General features: G+C 51.2%; 4 protein-coding genes across 6 annotated transcripts; 3 read left to right on the forward strand and 1 right to left on the reverse strand.

The window, feature by feature from the left end:
• The first annotated feature begins 174 nt into the window (after positions 1 to 174).
• On the forward strand, positions 175 to 3,818 carry H257_06563. Of its 2 annotated transcripts, XM_009831832.1 has the most exons (9): positions 175 to 431; positions 482 to 1,199; positions 1,250 to 1,298; positions 1,364 to 1,488; positions 1,701 to 1,940; positions 2,033 to 2,201; positions 2,330 to 2,518; positions 2,572 to 2,723; positions 2,912 to 3,818. In XM_009831832.1, the coding sequence occupies exons 1-9, from the start codon at positions 200 to 202 to the stop codon at positions 3,699 to 3,701; spliced, it is 2,664 nt and encodes an 887-aa protein (XP_009830134.1). In that variant the 5' UTR covers positions 175 to 199; the 3' UTR covers positions 3,702 to 3,818. The 2 variants fall into 2 exon arrangements, with proteins under 2 accessions (XP_009830134.1, XP_009830135.1); XM_009831833.1 differs by lacking the exon at positions 2,912 to 3,818 and having other exon boundaries at positions 2,572 to 2,798.
• A 151-nt stretch (positions 3,819 to 3,969) lies between these two features.
• Positions 3,970 to 6,054, forward strand: H257_06564. 2 transcript variants are annotated; one of them, XM_009831834.1, is made up of 9 exons: positions 3,970 to 4,272; positions 4,333 to 4,406; positions 4,466 to 4,521; positions 4,579 to 4,693; positions 4,752 to 4,811; positions 4,874 to 4,981; positions 5,041 to 5,413; positions 5,474 to 5,607; positions 5,669 to 6,054. In XM_009831834.1, exons 1-9 carry the CDS (start codon positions 4,023 to 4,025, stop codon positions 5,891 to 5,893), a joined length of 1,395 nt encoding a protein of 464 aa, XP_009830136.1. In that variant the 5' UTR covers positions 3,970 to 4,022; the 3' UTR covers positions 5,894 to 6,054. The 2 variants fall into 2 exon arrangements, with proteins under 2 accessions (XP_009830136.1, XP_009830137.1); XM_009831835.1 differs by having other exon boundaries at positions 5,474 to 6,054.
• Positions 6,055 to 6,698: 644 nt separating this feature from the next.
• On the forward strand, positions 6,699 to 8,751 carry H257_06565 (hypothetical protein). The gene is made up of 3 exons (XM_009831836.1): positions 6,699 to 7,298; positions 7,359 to 7,581; positions 7,644 to 8,751. The coding sequence occupies exons 1-3, from the start codon at positions 6,734 to 6,736 to the stop codon at positions 8,491 to 8,493; spliced, it is 1,638 nt and encodes a 545-aa protein (XP_009830138.1). The 5' UTR covers positions 6,699 to 6,733; the 3' UTR covers positions 8,494 to 8,751.
• A 2,191-nt stretch (positions 8,752 to 10,942) lies between these two features.
• On the reverse strand, positions 10,943 to 15,293 carry H257_06566 (AGC protein kinase). Its single transcript, XM_009831837.1, has 8 exons — positions 15,179 to 15,293; positions 15,011 to 15,121; positions 14,377 to 14,956; positions 14,225 to 14,305; positions 13,946 to 14,162; positions 13,294 to 13,901; positions 12,234 to 12,507; positions 10,943 to 11,750 (listed from the first exon to the last, which is right to left on the reverse strand). The coding sequence occupies exons 1-8, from the start codon at positions 15,190 to 15,192 to the stop codon at positions 11,098 to 11,100; spliced, it is 2,538 nt and encodes an 845-aa protein (XP_009830139.1). The 5' UTR covers positions 15,193 to 15,293; the 3' UTR covers positions 10,943 to 11,097.
• Positions 15,294 to 15,840: the final 547 nt, after the last annotated feature.

Below are 15,840 nucleotides of genomic sequence, written 5' to 3' on the forward strand. Positions count from 1 at the left end.
AACCCAAGGACGTACACCTTTGGCCTTACATGAGGTATTTTGCCGAGAAACTTGACACAGTAACTACTTTGCATGCACACCTTCCATTAGGACAGCGATACAGCGATATCCTCTAGAAGAGATCCACAACTGCACTGTTTAGCCATGAATTGCAGGCATTTTGTAGAAGAGCGTTACACTTGTAACTGTCAGTTACCGGATGGCCGACGGCGGCGGCGGGAACAACCCAGCCAGGCCTTCGCCGACGTTCCCGACCAAACTGCAGCAGCTCGATCCTCTCGAGTCCAAAAAGGTCCGGGACAAGCGGAGAAAGCGAGAGCAAGCTGCGCGTCGAAAGGCTGCGGAAAAGGAGCTGCTCCACGCGACGCTGCGGCGGCAGCTGGCGGCTGACGCGTCCAAGGCATGGCATCGCGACACAACCAACGACGAAGGTGCCTCCTCGTTGCCACATCATGATCATCCTCATTCCATCTGTGGATAGAGCTCCAGATCAAGCGCTTTGAGCTGGACTGCGTGAGTCCGTTTGACGAGCACCCAGCGAGTGCTGGCTACGACTTTCGACCCCAACCGTTTCGTTCGCTCACGCCCGCGTCCGTAGCATGCTTCAATCCTGTTTTCTTTGGGTACGCCTTGGCCAAGACGTCGTCCACTGCGCTGCCGCCGCGCCCCCAGGGCGCGGCCAAGCAGGACATCCCCCACCCCGCCTTCCTCGGATACATTCCGTGCCACCACCACGACGCCACGACCATTTCGCCCGTGTTTCTCGGCATGGAGTTTCGAAAACGCCACGTCCAATCGGACAACGACATGGAGCTTTGCGAGGACGTGAACAGCTCGACGCCCCGAACGCGGCAACTGGCCACCGCCGCCGACTTGAAGCGCATCATGGATGCGCGCTTTGACACCACCGAGTGTTTGGTGTGTGATTCGTCGCAACTAGAGGGATGCCCAGGGTGTTGGGAGCCCCCGTCCGACTTTTATGCTCAGCCAAATCAAACAGCGGACCAGCTCGAAATGTCCCCAGAACGTGCCACGTCATCGCCGCCAGACCCGAATCAACAACAGACTGGCAGCAGCACATTGATGCAATGGGCACGACAACCACCCCACCAAGAGAGTACGGTCGTATTGTCATCCGAGGCCTTGTGGAGGCAAAACCTTCTCGTGGATAAGTATGCCATTCGTAAACACCGAGACAAGTACGCGTTGTTCACGCTAACAACGTCATCCAGTTGACTTGATCGAGTAGGAAACAATACTTTGTGGACGTGGTGGTGAAATGCGTACCTGCTGGCAACGTAAGTCGCTCTAATCCTTGAGATTTTGACCTTGTCATGTTGTGGAATGGTTTGCTTTGGAATAGGTTGTGACACTGTGCGTCGACCCAACTGGCACCGTCAAGTATTTGTACGACTTGTACCGGTTCAATTGCGGGACGACCATCGAGGGCGCCGGCGGCCGAAAGGTCTACCTCGTCCTCCCGACCAGGTTGGGAGGTGTATTCATGGTGAATTCGCTATAAACTTTGCATAATTCGCAAAAATGTGGTTTTCTAATCGACATTGAATCACGCTGGAACTTCTGTTTGACTGAATATACTAAGGGTCGTCTGGAATTTTGTACCGAATCCACAATATACAAATATATTTATATATTCCATACATGTCTGCCTTCACATGACAAGAAGTCACCGCCTTTAGCTGCGGGTTCTTTTGGATGGATGAGCTCGTGCTGGCCGCGTCGGAGCGCACGCTGGCCATCACGAGGGGAAACTTGACGTTGATGGACTTCAAGTTGACGCCGAGATCAGGTTCATCGAGTAAAGCCATGTACATGCTGTTAGCCACATCCACAATGCACGACGAGAAGACGCCGGCGATGTTGGCCCAATACCTCAAGCAAAATTTTGCCGTGGCTCCGCTGGGCCATTTGACCCTCCGGTAGGTCGAGTGAGTATGTTTGTGTTGTTTTGGTGGTTGGTTTCTAAATGGGTATGCTGTTCGTCGTTTCATGCTTTGGACGTGATGGGCAGACGCCATGCCAACGAAGTGCCCGAGCCAGTCGTAGACGATCCGTTGCAGCAAAGCATGCATCGCAAGGCGCCCGTGCTCGTCGAGTCGGCGCTCTTGAACTTCCGCATGAGTCGAGAGTACGACCTGATAGCAACACGCAAAGCCATCAAAGCGTCTCGTGACGAAAAGGTATTTCAAATCCACGCATGTCCTAGACCGAAATGAAACATCCAATCGAACGGAGTCCTCCTCCTGTTAGCCCGACCACGACGACGGCGACGACGTACACCACCCAAACTTCCGTCGTTTATGTGTAGATGCTGGCATTGGTGGAGCGCAGTCGGCACCTGACGAACCAACCGCGGCCGCGAAAAGTGGTCCGGGCATACGCGTACTTTCGGTTTGCATTGGCCGAGCCCAAGCCGCTGCCCCGACTCGCCAAGCTGTGGCAATGTTTTCAAAAGTTTGACGAATTGAAGATCACCAAACGTGGCAAGTTGCTCGACGTACGGACTTTCTACGTTCACCACCACACTGCATGACCAATGAACGACTCTAGGCAGCGTATTCAGACGACACGGCGTCGTTGCTATCGCAGCACCGGTCCGCGGCCGTCGACACATTTGACATCCTTGTGGACAAAGCCAACCACGCCATGATGCATCCCGTGGTTGCCGTGTCCAATAAATATGGGATTCCTCTGGGCACACGGTAACACTGTGCAATCTCAATCTATGACGATACGAAATGCAAAACGACTTCACCAGATGGGATACCCAAGTAGATTGAAAGAACTGATGCAAATCGAGAAGTCGATTGTATTACTATCTAGGCGTACATGTTGTTGTAATGTGCAACATCCTTCTTGCATGTTATGATGCTCACATGTTTGGTCGTAGGTATGGCGTCACAGCCAAAGAAGACCGAGAGTACGCCGTCGAGCTGGACATTGTCTTGCCTGAAGAGATCCATGTTAAGTTGGACGTAGCATCGCCCGAGGATGGCGGCGGCGCCGGTGGTGGATCACACACTCCCCGTCGACGTCGTTTTCATGATATGTTGGCAGCGCAAGCCGCGGCTGCCGTGTGGAAGGACATGGAGTGGCGAAAGGAGGCGCGCAGCGAAAAGTTCTACGGCGGCGCAGACCTCGTCGTGGCACCATATTATTTAGTACGCTGGGACTGCTTTGCCCAAGCGTATTCCATAGCTCGCAGTCATTTGGAACGGGCTAAGGACCACCTGGACGCGTACAATCGATTGGCCAAACCGGTGCAAACGGAGGCTGTACTGAAACCTCGCGAGATTGAGCGGTGGACCGCCGACGTCGACGCCTTGATGCGCGAGCTGCCTGCGACGGGCGCATTAACGCAGGCGTGTCGGCGGCTCCAATCCAAGGCTGGGCTGCTCCCTGCCCGCGCCAGTCGGTATTTGAAGGCCCTGAAGAAGTCCAGAGAAGATGCAGCCAAAGCACTCGAGCAAGACGAGGCGCTGCCACCTATGACTAGCACCGAGAAACTCAAATTGGACTTCAAACTGCGCGAAGGGATCTTGAGCAACAACTTTCGGCAGCTGGCGCCAGACATGGACGTGGTGAAGGAGCGCATGGCGTCGGTGATGCGAAAAGGCGTGGGCAAGACCAAGTACTTGGCCCAACAGGTCAAGGATAACATTGACATTTTGAAGCTGTAATAACTTAACGAGATTCAAAGGATCGAGTGTACACTACACGTGTAGGACACATCAGCTGTACTAGTATGTAGGGTCTTCTAAGCTTTCGATGTTTAGTACTAGTATTGAACATCGTCGTCGGCCAAGATACTTGTACTGCATATCACCTTGCCTCGCAGAACGTGGGCGGACCAATCCGCGTCGGCGACGGTTGGTTTCTCCCATTTCATTGGCTAAGAAGTACCCGTTGGATTGCCAAGTACTCCTAAAAATAGCTTTTCCACAGTGAGTGCCGCGCACATCGCGACTGTGGACTCATTTTTGGACGACGTTGGCTAGGGAATGAACATCAAGGCATCGTCGTCGCTGCAGTACTTGCATGCGCCGTCGTCACCCCATATCGTGACGAACAACGTCGGCAGTCCACATGGCGGCACCTCCAATTGCTTCCACACTGGCATGCCCGGCACCCCAACGCGGAAATCGACCATCTCCAATATGACCACGTCGCTCATGACACTGCAGTTGAAAAAACTCGTGTCCAAGAAGAAGCGGCGCTTCATTGACGACGGATTTGACTTGGACATGACATGTACGAGGACGTCGTCGTTCCCTATACATGTTTTACCTCATCCCACACAAACCGCCGTAGACGTGACGCCACGGTTGATTGCGTTTGGCTACCCCGCCGAAAACCTCGAAGGCATGTACCGCAATCACTACAAAGTACGTACACATATCGGTTCCTGCTCTAGATCGTAGTAGTCTTGATCACGGGTCGTTAGGACGTGTACAGCTGCTTTGAACATCGACACAAAGACCACTACAAAGTGTACAACTTGTACGTTGTGACTTGTGGAGGGTATGATAGTGTTCATTGACGCCCCCTTTATTGTAGATGCTCGGAGAGGCATTACGACAAGGACAAGTTCCACAATCGAGTGGCCGAGTACCCGTTCGACGACCACAACCCGCCGCCGTTGTCCCTGCTCATTCCCGCCTGCCAAGACATTGTAACCCACCTCTTGACAAATAATGCTATTCGAGCTATCAGTGATAACGTCATTGTAGTTTGAATGGCTGGCCCAACACCCCGACAACGTCGCCGCCATTCATTGCAAAGCAGGCAAAGTACGTCAACACTTTTGTTTGCATAACTATACATGCATCTTAATCAACAATCTCGGCTGTAGGGCCGGACTGGAGTGATGATTTGCGCATTCTTGCTCTACAGCTCGGAATGGGTCACTGCTCAAGGTGCAATGAACTTTTACGGAAACGCTCGCTCCCTCAACCAGCAGGTACGTCTTCGTCGTCGCGGTTCGTTGTATAAGTAGAAGAAGCTAATGGGGTAGTGTAGGGAGTAACAATCCCCAGCCAACGCCGGTTCATAGAGTACTTTGCAACCATGTGCCACAGCGACCAATTCGACACAGCCGCCCAACACGAACTGCGCATGACCAGCGCTGACTTTCAAGACCTGTGGGACAAGCAGTGGCAGCAAAACCCAGACTCGCCCACGTTGTCACCGTCGTCGTCGCTCTCGTCATCGTCGCTCAACGCTATTGTGGACGGTGATGCCATGGCGGCGGCAGTCGAGGCCGAGCTGCAGCAACTGCAACCCCTCGCGGCGCTGCCGAAAGTGTTTGCTCGTTTGAGTTTGCCGAAACTGAACAATGTTGTCTTGACGGCGGTGACGATCACGGGGATGTACCCCAAGCTTCGAAAAATGGGTACGTTTTCGTGGCAACGTCGTTTGTTGTGCGATGAGCTGACTTGAGTGGCACCACCAGACAACCTGCGCGTGGAAGTGCAAGTGGGCTTTGATCGGTCGTTGGTGTACGACATCTCGGCCGTGGGTACGTCCCGCGTAGAGGTCGACGAGGCGGCGTCGGCGGCGATAGACGGCCCCACCGAGACGTTGCATGTACGAAGAAGAAGCAACGCTAGACAGTAAGAGATTGACGTGCATATTCGGTTGCTTGTAGGTCCATTGCCCTGAGAAACAAGTGCTCTTGTTTGGAGAAGTCCTCGTGACGCTCAAGGTCAAGCAGAAGGAAGTCGGACACTTATGGTTTCACACGTCGTTTCTTGATTCACACACCAAGCATCTCGTAATCAAGAAGGCCGACATCGATAAGCTGCTCAAGGATGCCAAGAAGGGCCACAAGCTGTTTGCGTCGTCCATGCAGGTTGTCCTCGCCTTCAAGTAACGTTAGTAGAAGAAGCCTCTTGCATCGGTAGAGATGCCACCGCACCTAGTTCCTCCTACGGAGGCTGCGCCACGTCATGAGAGAACATGATAAAACATGGGACATGCGTGTGAGTGATGGATGGGTGATACTCCAATTAACTAGTTGCATTTGATTGGCTGAAAACCAAACGTAGGGGGTGTGTCACGACATAACTCACGCTTGTGATTGGATAAAACGTTCGAGACGTAGTTTGAAGCAGGGGAGCAACCTGAAACTTCTTGCGAAGAATACCAACCAATCCAGCGACTTCGAACTCCTTCGTTGCTCCTACCTCAATCTCCGCGGCCATGCATGCCACACGGAACGCCTTTGTCAAAGGATATGATGTCGTTCCCCGTAGCCTGTCTGCGCTATCGTATCTTGGTTTCGATGAGTATATTATTCCCTGGAATGCTTGGTTGGCAGAGAGAGATCGTGGTTGCTGCATGCTGTAGCTCACGGAATAATAGATCTGTATTGGATCTCTATGTAAAGACTGATAGAAAAAGCATCAAACTAGTGGTTTGCATACAGCCCAGAGCATGTGTATCATCAAGAATCATGGGAAGGGGCCATCCAAATTCAGCAGGTTGATGGATACGACGAAACTTCAACGTTGTTGTGATAGTAATATAATTCGATTCAACTTATTTTATCAAGCGTTTTGTACACTCGCACATGAAATCCAAATATTTCACGCATGCATCCGGACATGATCTCAGTATCCGTATGTTGGTCTAAAAATGGCTTCAACGCCAAGCTCATTGAACCAAAGGTCTTTCCACCGGGGTCAGTTTTGAATTTGCCCGTCCGACGAACATGCTTCGCGCATCCGCATCCGTAGCGCTGCGCCGCTCCCGTGTCCCTGCCGCCCGCTACATGAGTGCGGCCACGACGGTGTCTACAACGACGCCCTTGACGACCGAGAATGCTGCTGTGGTTCCGTCAACGCTGTCGTTCACGCAGACCGAGCGCATCTTCGCCGCGAAGTCCACGGCAGAACTCGTCCGTGCATATGCGGTGTTTCAAACGTGCCAGATCCCTTTCCTTGTGCGCCACAGTCAAGCGATGATCAACGTGTCGTACAAGGTCGTGGGCAGCACGATCACGGACTGGGCGTTGAAGCACACGTTTTTCGGTCACTTTTGCGCTGGTGAAAACGCGGAAGACATTCAACCTGCTTTGAAACGTTTGGAGTCGGCGGGTATCGGTGCCATTCTCGACTATGCCGCAGAAGCCGACGTGGAAGCGGAGAAAAAGACCCCGTTGGACGGTGTCAGCTCCAACGAACTGCAAGCTCGTACATACGACTATGAAGACGAAGCCATGTGCGACGCCAACATGAGAATCGCTTTGCAAGCCATCCAAGATGCCCCCGCCAATGGTAAATGCCCCCATCGTCCTCGAGTGCATTTCGATGGTATTTCACTCTCGTGTGTTGTAGGGTTTACCGCTATCAAGTGCACTGCCATGGGAAAGCCCGAGCTCCTCCAGCGCATGTCCAGCATTCTCGTGGAAACTCAATTGCTCTTCCATTCGCTTGACGGTCCCGTGAGCCGCGCCAAGGAAAGCTACGTCGACCGATTGGTAGACTACCCGACGTTCAAGACCGGTATCCAAAGCGCTGGCGCGTCGTTTACCGAAGAAGAATTGGACTCGCTCTTCCGGTACATACATAGATACCCCAGCTTATGCCATTATTGTTCCTTGTACTGATTCGTGTGCGTAGAGCGCTTGATGTAGAACAAGACGGTGTGATCGACTACATTGACTGGGTGAGCTACTTGAACACGATGGACTTGACCATGGGCCCGTTGACGCGCTTTCTCAAAGTCGACCCGCTCACGCCCGAAGAAATCCAGCAAGTGAGCCAAATGATGTCTCGCTTGGAAACGTTGGCGGCGGCCGCCGATGCCGCCAAGGTCAAGCTCATGATCGACGCGGAACAAACGTACATGCAAGTGGCGATTGATCACGTCGTGCTGAACCTGCAGCGCCGATACAACACGGACGGCCGCGATACGATTTACAACACGTTCCAGTGCTACTTGAAGGACTCGACGGACCGCGTGCTCATCGACTTGGAGCGGGCCGAGCGCGAAAAGTTCCAATTCGCATGCAAGCTCGTGCGCGGCGCGTACATGATTCAAGAGCGCAAGCGCGCGCTCGACTTGGAGTACGCCGACCCGATTCACCCGAGTTTGGAAGCCACGCACGCCAACTACAACTCGCTCGTGGAGTTGCTGCTGGTGCACAACCACCGCGCGAGTTTTATGGTGGCCAGCCACAACGAAGACAGCGTCAAAAAGACCGTGGCCAACATGGACGCGCTCAAGATCCCGCGCCATGGCGGCGGCGTCTACTTTGGCCAGCTCCTCGGCATGTGCGACCACGTGTCGTACACGCTGGGCGCGGAAAAGTACCAAGTGTTCAAGTACGTGCCGTATGGCCCTGTGGACGAAGTGCTGCCGTATTTGATCCGCCGAGCCCAAGAAAACTCGGGCATGATGAAAGGCGGCGCTGCCAAGGAACTCGGCCTCCTCGCCACGGAACTCAAGCGCCGCGTGGGCTTTGCCTAACCAACCCACTACACCTCGCATTGTTTTAGATCAGCACATGATACACCCAACCCCCCCCCACCAAACACGACCGCTTTATTTATTGACGTGTGTGCCCCAACCCTCGACACGACAGCGCTTGGAACTGAATCGTGTGACAACGTTCGTGGGTCTGCGATACAGTATGTACAGGAGATACCGCCATGTCCGACTGACTTGCAGAGTAAGCTATAATAAAGAAATAATCACACCCACAACGAAAGCTTACGTTCGTTGACAGTACTGTTGCTTGCATCTAAGACATATCAACATATTGCTGCTGTTGTCTGACTTGAGTGCATACTGTAGTAATATCAAGTCACAGTTCAAGTTGTACATATTAATACATATTAATATAGTAGATATGTAACTACTCTTTACGCCCTGTTGGGGCAATGACAACCAACCTCCATGCCACCACACGACTGTGATGGCATTGCAATTGTGAAGGCTGCATATGTGGTACTACATCTTGTAACTACTTGGGATCCGACGCTTTTGGTGCCGCGTGATGGCCACTGAAACCAGCGTCCGCCATCGCGTTCATCCTGGTAAGCCTCATAAGCATTGCTTGTGTGGCCATATATGTAGCTTTACATGGCGGGCCTCGTACCTGTGCAGTTCGTGACATCTTGAGTGTGTATGTCCAAGTCATGTCTTCCATGTTGGCCTTCGAATTACTGTATGCTCCGATAATGTACTATCAGACGATTCCATATGCGTCGGCATTCCCTTGGCCAACTGATGTGCGCCATGACGCGCTTGGATATGCCCGCTACACCCCAATACGCTGCTTTGAACGTCCTCCTGCAAACGAGTGCAGATGGGCACCAGTTTATGAAAGTTTCTGACAACATGTATCAGTTGGCTCCCGACCATGCGTCGGTGGCTTTGTCAACGCCTGAAGATGACCTCTTCATCGATCGATCTATGTTCGGCCGTCGCCGCTGGTATGGAAGAGTTAGGCCCAGCCAACGACTTGGTTGTCGAGTTGAAAAGTGAGTGCGAGACTGTGGGACACGCACACGTAGGTAGAGCTCAGTTCAGGGTATAACGAGGAACGATGGCTACATCATTCCAGACCTCGCACAACCTCGCCCAACAACACACAAACCATACGCAATCATGCACCCTGGTCGCCATGATATCGCATGACACTGCCTCAACGTTCCTGCAATCATAGACAGAAGGATGGATGATATCGCCGCAAACGCCGATGCGATAGATTGTCCCGTCGAGATCTTTGTCCACCACCTTCGGCCGGTGCTGGCGTATGTTCATCAAGGGTTAGGTCATGGCAAGGAAGTCTTGTATCACACACGACAAGCGGCGAGCAGTCCAAAAGGGTAAATGATCATTTTTCCGATGATTTGATCGTGCCGGTAACAAATCGTGACATTTCGCACATGTGATATATTCCGATCTTTTGAAAGGTCACGACGTTCAGATTTGTGACATTTCACATGTGTGACATTTCGCATGTGTGACATTTCACATGTGTGATAAATCCCGACACTGTTTTGTGACATTTCAACGTTGTGTGATACCGTGTATATTCCGATACTTCGAACGGGCCCTACAGTAGCTCTGTGTCCTGCTGATACTCCTCACAGTACATATCTAACAATGGCCCCCGTCAAGGCCCTGCCGCCATGGATGACATTACATCTACGAAAGCGAGGTCGAATTCCGCGATACCAACACCACGCACATTTCGTGCATGCAACCTCCACTACACTCCGACCGCGGAAACTACTGGGAGGAGGTTTCCACCAAAGCGCGTTGGGCATGCGCTAGACACCCACCTGGATGTTTTGGGCGTAGGTGTCATATTCGTTGTCAATAAATACTGTAGGTAGTACCATGGCTGAGCTGATCGCGGGGAATATTAACTGATTATGGTTTTGAAGGTCATCCTTTACGTAAAGATTTTCCTTTAAGTGGTTATTTAGAAGTATATTATAATGAATTAAAAAAAAGAGTAGTTTATGAACCTATTCAATTATCTCAAAAATATAGATTATTTGAATTTAATACTCCTTGGAATAAAAAATAATAATTAAATTTTATATTAATTGTTATTAAGTAATTATTAATTTTAAGTGGTTAATTTTTAAAAATAAAAATGCGGTGGATTAAAAATTCATTATTATCTGTGGTAAATAATCATATACTTCGAAGTACTTCGAAGTAGTTGATTATCCTACACCTATTAATGTATATATCAAGTAGTAGCGAACCGATTTCGTGCACTCGAAGTACACTAGTACTTCCTGAATCGGCATACCGCAATTAAGCTTAGGGGAACTTGCCTCTTGCTGAGTCCAGTCCTGGGCCATAAGTTGAGTTCATTCGGGCTTGCTGAGTCCATTCCTAGGCCATGAGTTGGTTATCTTGTGCGAGTGAGTTGTTGATGTATATCCGTCCAATGCGACAGTTTCATGTTTGTCAGCCCCAGTGCAGCCTGCATTTTGTTCACAGTAACAACGCATCCACTGGCCAATGGTCAAGGTGCCTCTCACCTACTATGTAGTACTACTTATTACTACACACTAAACACGACTGCGAACGTGCTCATTGTACGTGTTAAAGCGACGGTGGCGTAGTGGCCAAGAGGTCGCCGCCGCCTTCAAGGCCCAAGTCACCGTCGAACGTAAACCCTTGGAACGTGTACGACATGTTTCGACACGAGTTGCCTCGTCCCACAACATTGCTGCTGGTGCTGCTGCTGCTGCTGCTTCGAACTCCGTTGGGTGCGGTGGTGGTCTTGGCATGTGGCTTCTGCACCAGACACCCTTGGCCTTCGTCTTCCATGGCCAGATGCACCGGCAGGTTGGTGAAATCGTCTTCAAAGTTGACAGCATCCAGCGGGTCGCTAAACTGGCACGGCCGAAACGGCGGCTCTACCTCCCGATCCAAGAGCAACTCCCACGGAATGCCCGTGAAGAACGGATGCGCGAGCACCTGCGCGGCGCGGAGACGCTGCGCGGGGTCTCGCTCCAGGAGTCCGGCGATCAAATCCATCGCTTCCACACTCATCCCTGGAGGAAACTCGAGGGGGGACGACCGGAGGCGGCGGTACAGCTCGTCGCGCTCGGTCGTATACCACGGCGGCCGCCCCGCGAGCAGTTCGTACAGCACCATGCCGAGGTTCCACCAGTCGACGGCGTTGCCGTGGCCTTTCTTGTTGAGGATCTCCGGGGGGAGGTACTCGGGGGTGCCGCACATGGTGTTGGTGCCTGTACAAATCATAGTAAATTCATTCGGTTTTTTAGGAGTGTATTATATCTAGACTCACCGTAAAAGTATATACTTTTACGGTGAGTCTGGATGTCAAAAGAAAGGCCAAAATCTTCGATTAAAAATGTATCATTTTGTCAAAATAAAAGAGAATAACGTTCCTGGTGTATTGTCGATTTGATACAAATTTGGGGCAATCGAATCGCGCCGACCAAACCGATCCACAATCGATCTGATTGGTTGTTGATACATTTCATTCAGAAGGTTTTGATTGGCTAATAATTTTGAGCTCATCTGAAGTAGCCAATCAAATCGATTTAAATTCCAACGAGAAACCACGCCACAATGAAATTTCAACTCGAAAGCACGATAATAATAATTGAACAATGTTCTCAAATGGACAGATGAGAGCAAGAAGGACTAAACACACATTCGAACTGGAACATGCAATGGGGGCGTTACGTGGAATAGGGCGTGCGTACCATCGAGTCGATTCGAAATGCCTTGCTTGGCCAAGCCAAAGTCGGCCAACTTGACGTGGCCGTCGACGTCCAACATGATGTTTTCAGGCTTCAAATCTCGATACACGATGCCATGTTCGTGCAAATGGACCAGGGCGAGTGAGATTTCCGCCGCATAAAATTTGGCCACGGGTTCGGGAAAACACCCGAATCGACTCAAGTGGAAGAACAAGTCCCCGCCTGGGCAATAGTCCAATATAAAAAACAGCTGCGTGTCCGATTGAAACGCATAGTGCTACACACGTAAAAAATCAACACCATCAATGGCTGTAAAACATAGATCTCATTATAATTATATATTTTATGGAAACAAACGATAACAGAAATAATACTTCTCATGGCTATCACAAGCAGTTTGTTGACCAATACAGTACAGAAGTAGATTCTATTTGCAGCAACAAAAACACACTACGAAAACTATTGTCGATTTGATAGTACAAATTTGGGGAGCGGGTACAATCGAATCGCGCCGACCCACAATCGATCTGATTGGTGGTTGAATTTCATTGAGAAGGTTTTGATTGGCTAATAATTTTGAGCTCATCTGAGGTAGCCAATCAAATCGATAATTTAAAAATTCCAACGAGAAACCACAACACGAAATTTCACTCGAAAGCACAATAGTAGATTATATATTTCAGCAAAGCGAGAGAAATAAACGTAAACATGCACACTGACAATAACCAAGTCAATCATTCACGTATCCATATACAGTACAGTATTATGACTATAACAATATCACATCACATACTCAAACCATCCTATAGTATATGTATGACCTCTATATATACACAAACCAACAACACATGACCAACCAACCAATCCACTTACTTCTACATGGCGAAACGGCACATTGCCGTTGTCAGGTACAAACTCGTTTGGCGTATTACACTCCAAATCTCATGGATATATGCGCATCATTCAAAGGAGAGTCAGACAAAACACAACAACCAGCCTGTGACTTAGCACTTTTAACAACCAACCAACCCACCACACAACGCCCTTCTTGTCAGCGACGTACCAGGCGTACAATAAACGGATGGTCGATCGATCCCAACACGTTGCGTTCAGTACGCGTGTGCTCCACCTGTTCCTTTTGCACCACCGACTGCTTGGACAGGATCTTCATTGCAAACAGTTGGTTTTGGCGCTTCTTGCGCACGAGCAAAACGCGGCCAAAGCTGCCTTGGCCGATGAATCGCAGCGGTTCAAAGTCGTCGGTCGATGGTTTGTTGTGGTCCCCTCTGGTAGTTGTGCCGTAGTACGGCTCCACTTGGCGGGTTTTCACGGGTCGCGTCGACAGGGTGGACCGGGAGGCGCCGCCGCTGCTCATGCTGTGGCTGTCTGCATACGAAGACGACTTGGACAAAAAGTTGAACCCCCCCATCGAGTCATCCACGCTTCGACCCGTGAGTCGTTTTTGGGGCTTCGTAGGTTCCGTCTGATGCAGAAACAACGTGGCGTGGCGGTTCTTGGTGGCCGCGCTTTTCGTCGTGGTAGTAGCACTGCTGCCCGACCTCGTCAACGACCGATTGTGATGATGCGACGGCTGGGGTGGGGTCATTTGCAACGCCGCAAACAACGATACCTTGGTTGTCTCGGGCTCGTTGTACGAAAAACCCTGCGTGCCTACATCCAACGTCGATACATATGTGTGACACGGTGTACTGTACCTGTTTCCAGGGCGGGGGGTTGGTTGGCCTCTTTAATCAGAAACATGCGCACGGCGGGTGTCATGGCAGGGCTACACGACGCCACCGACGGTGCCGGAATCGACAGCACCACCTGCAGCCACCCTTCCAAGTCCCCCTGACGTTTTCGAAGGAACGCCATTGCGAACGACCGGCGAATGCTCAATTGCCGCGACGGCAACGATGGAATGCGATAGCCCTAGGGGATAATTGAAAGCCACACTCAATATCACGCTACCGACGACACGACCGACCCCCTACCATGCTCTTCAATTGCCCCGCCAGCTGCTTGAAATCATGGTACCGACGATAGACAGTCCATCGTTTGTTATTGGCCGAGCACTACAAAGCCCCCAACGCAAGTTTATGGCTTGAAGAAGATGATGGTGGCGGTGGTGGTGATTGATCCATACCTCGACTTCGAGGCGGAAGACCACATACGGACGATTGGACGATGTCGACGGCTTGGGGGTGGGGCCGCCGACTTTGGCCCCGCTGGCCAAGGAGTACCCTGAAATGCGAACGAGCTGGCCTTGCTCTCCCGGCGGGATGTACACCGTGTCGGGAACTACGGTGGTCTGGACGGTCGAGTGCTGGAAGTTGAGCATCCATTGCTTTTCGTAAAAGTCGCGCTCTTCGTCAGGCTGCGCTGGCCGTTCGTCCTTTGGCACGATGGGCGTGGGAAACCGCCGCGGTGTCGACGCCACCATCCCCACGTCGGTTTCCGTCAAGAAGTCGCTGAGGGGCATGCTGCTACGGCTGCTGTTGAGCGCGGTACTGCTGCTGCGCTCGCTGATAAGCGCGGACCGCGTGCTGTCCGGCGCATAGAGGCTCCGATCGCTCGTGAATGACGCGCGGTAATATTCCTCGGCGGGGGAGTCCATGGACGCCAAGCTCAAGCCAGACATGTGCCGCGTCATGTCGCCCAAGATGCCGTTGGGGTCATGCAGTGGCGGTACGTCCCCTGTGCTGCGGTGGAAATCGTCCAAAACGCTGCAAGCATGGTCAGCATGTCCGAGTCAGACACGATATGTGTACACGACGTACATGGGTTTTGAGTACAAGATGTGGGATGTGAACGTGTTGGTGGTTGCATGCTTTCCCACCGGTGGCTCGCTCTGCACTGGCACACTCGTGGATGCTTTGCGCTTCGAGTGACTGTGACAAGAGTTCCATGAGCATCCTGTCTGTCCTTACGGTGACGTGTGTCCTTACCTGTGCATTGTCATGTGCGTCCAACGCGATGCCACCACCCTGTGTGGGTCGGTCAATTAGAAGCGGCAGGCGGGAAGTAACGAAGAGCAGGCGCGGGCTCCGTGTGAAACTTGGCAAAGGCCTTGCGATGCTAAGCAACGCTTTTCACAAAATCAATGCTATTTTAAATAGTATCATCAAGATAAGGGCTGCATTGTAAATCGAAAACGCAGGCCCTACACCCATCAAATTCTGAGCCTAGCCACTTATTCTAGGTACAAGTTCAAGGCAATTCGCGAAACGAACCCATAACTCTGAAAGGTCGCCGACACCCTTCGTGGACTCGTGCGATAAGGTTTGTGCCAATGTGTCGCTAGCACGACCAAAGTCCTAGAGACAACGAAGATGTGGTTGTTGTAGGTGTACAGTTTACGAGTATTGCATCGTGTCACATCGCTGTACACTGTACTTTACCAGAATTCTACACTGTACTGTACACTACTCGGCATAGAGTACCTGGTACAGTATGAGGACGGTACATTTGGAGAACTAGTACTACTGTACGTAGAAGTCATCTACGAGTACTTCGAAGTACAGTACTCTAATAATACTACGTAGTATGGTGCACGTCATCTATAAACTACCAACTTTTCACAAAATTTTCTGACTTCTATTTCATATTC

The sequence above is a fragment of the Aphanomyces astaci genome, assembly GCF_000520075.1.
Source record: "Aphanomyces astaci strain APO3 unplaced genomic scaffold supercont1.13, whole genome shotgun sequence".
In the NCBI taxonomy this organism is placed as follows: domain Eukaryota; phylum Oomycota; class Saprolegniomycetes; order Saprolegniales; family Verrucalvaceae; genus Aphanomyces; species Aphanomyces astaci.

Excerpts from the sequence above, each read along its gene's own strand:
- H257_06563 (XM_009831832.1), top strand. The coding sequence starts at position 200 with ATGGCCGACGGCGGCGGCGGGAACAACCCAGCCAGGCCTTCGCCGACG. Across the intron at positions 1,299-1,363 it reads AATGCGTACCTGCTGGCAAC|GTTGTGACACTGTGCGTCGA; the intron begins GTAAGTCGCTCT and ends GCTTTGGAATAG. Across the intron at positions 1,489-1,700 it reads TACCTCGTCCTCCCGACCAG|CTGCGGGTTCTTTTGGATGG; the intron begins GTTGGGAGGTGT and ends CACCGCCTTTAG.
- H257_06564 (XM_009831834.1), top strand. The coding sequence starts at position 4,023 with ATGAACATCAAGGCATCGTCGTCGCTGCAGTACTTGCATGCGCCGTCG. Across the intron at positions 5,414-5,473 it reads CCCCAAGCTTCGAAAAATGG|ACAACCTGCGCGTGGAAGTG; the intron begins GTACGTTTTCGT and ends TGGCACCACCAG. Across the intron at positions 5,608-5,668 it reads GCCCCACCGAGACGTTGCAT|GTCCATTGCCCTGAGAAACA; the intron begins GTACGAAGAAGA and ends GGTTGCTTGTAG.
- H257_06565 (XM_009831836.1), top strand. The coding sequence starts at position 6,734 with ATGCTTCGCGCATCCGCATCCGTAGCGCTGCGCCGCTCCCGTGTCCCT. Across the intron at positions 7,299-7,358 it reads CCAAGATGCCCCCGCCAATG|GGTTTACCGCTATCAAGTGC; the intron begins GTAAATGCCCCC and ends CGTGTGTTGTAG. Across the intron at positions 7,582-7,643 it reads GAATTGGACTCGCTCTTCCG|AGCGCTTGATGTAGAACAAG; the intron begins GTACATACATAG and ends TCGTGTGCGTAG.
- H257_06566 (XM_009831837.1), bottom strand. Across the intron at positions 14,163-14,224 it reads CGGGGCAATTGAAGAGCATG|GGCTATCGCATTCCATCGTT; the intron begins GTAGGGGGTCGG and ends ATTATCCCCTAG. Across the intron at positions 13,902-13,945 it reads ACCCCCCGCCCTGGAAACAG|GCACGCAGGGTTTTTCGTAC; the intron begins GTACAGTACACC and ends CGTTGGATGTAG.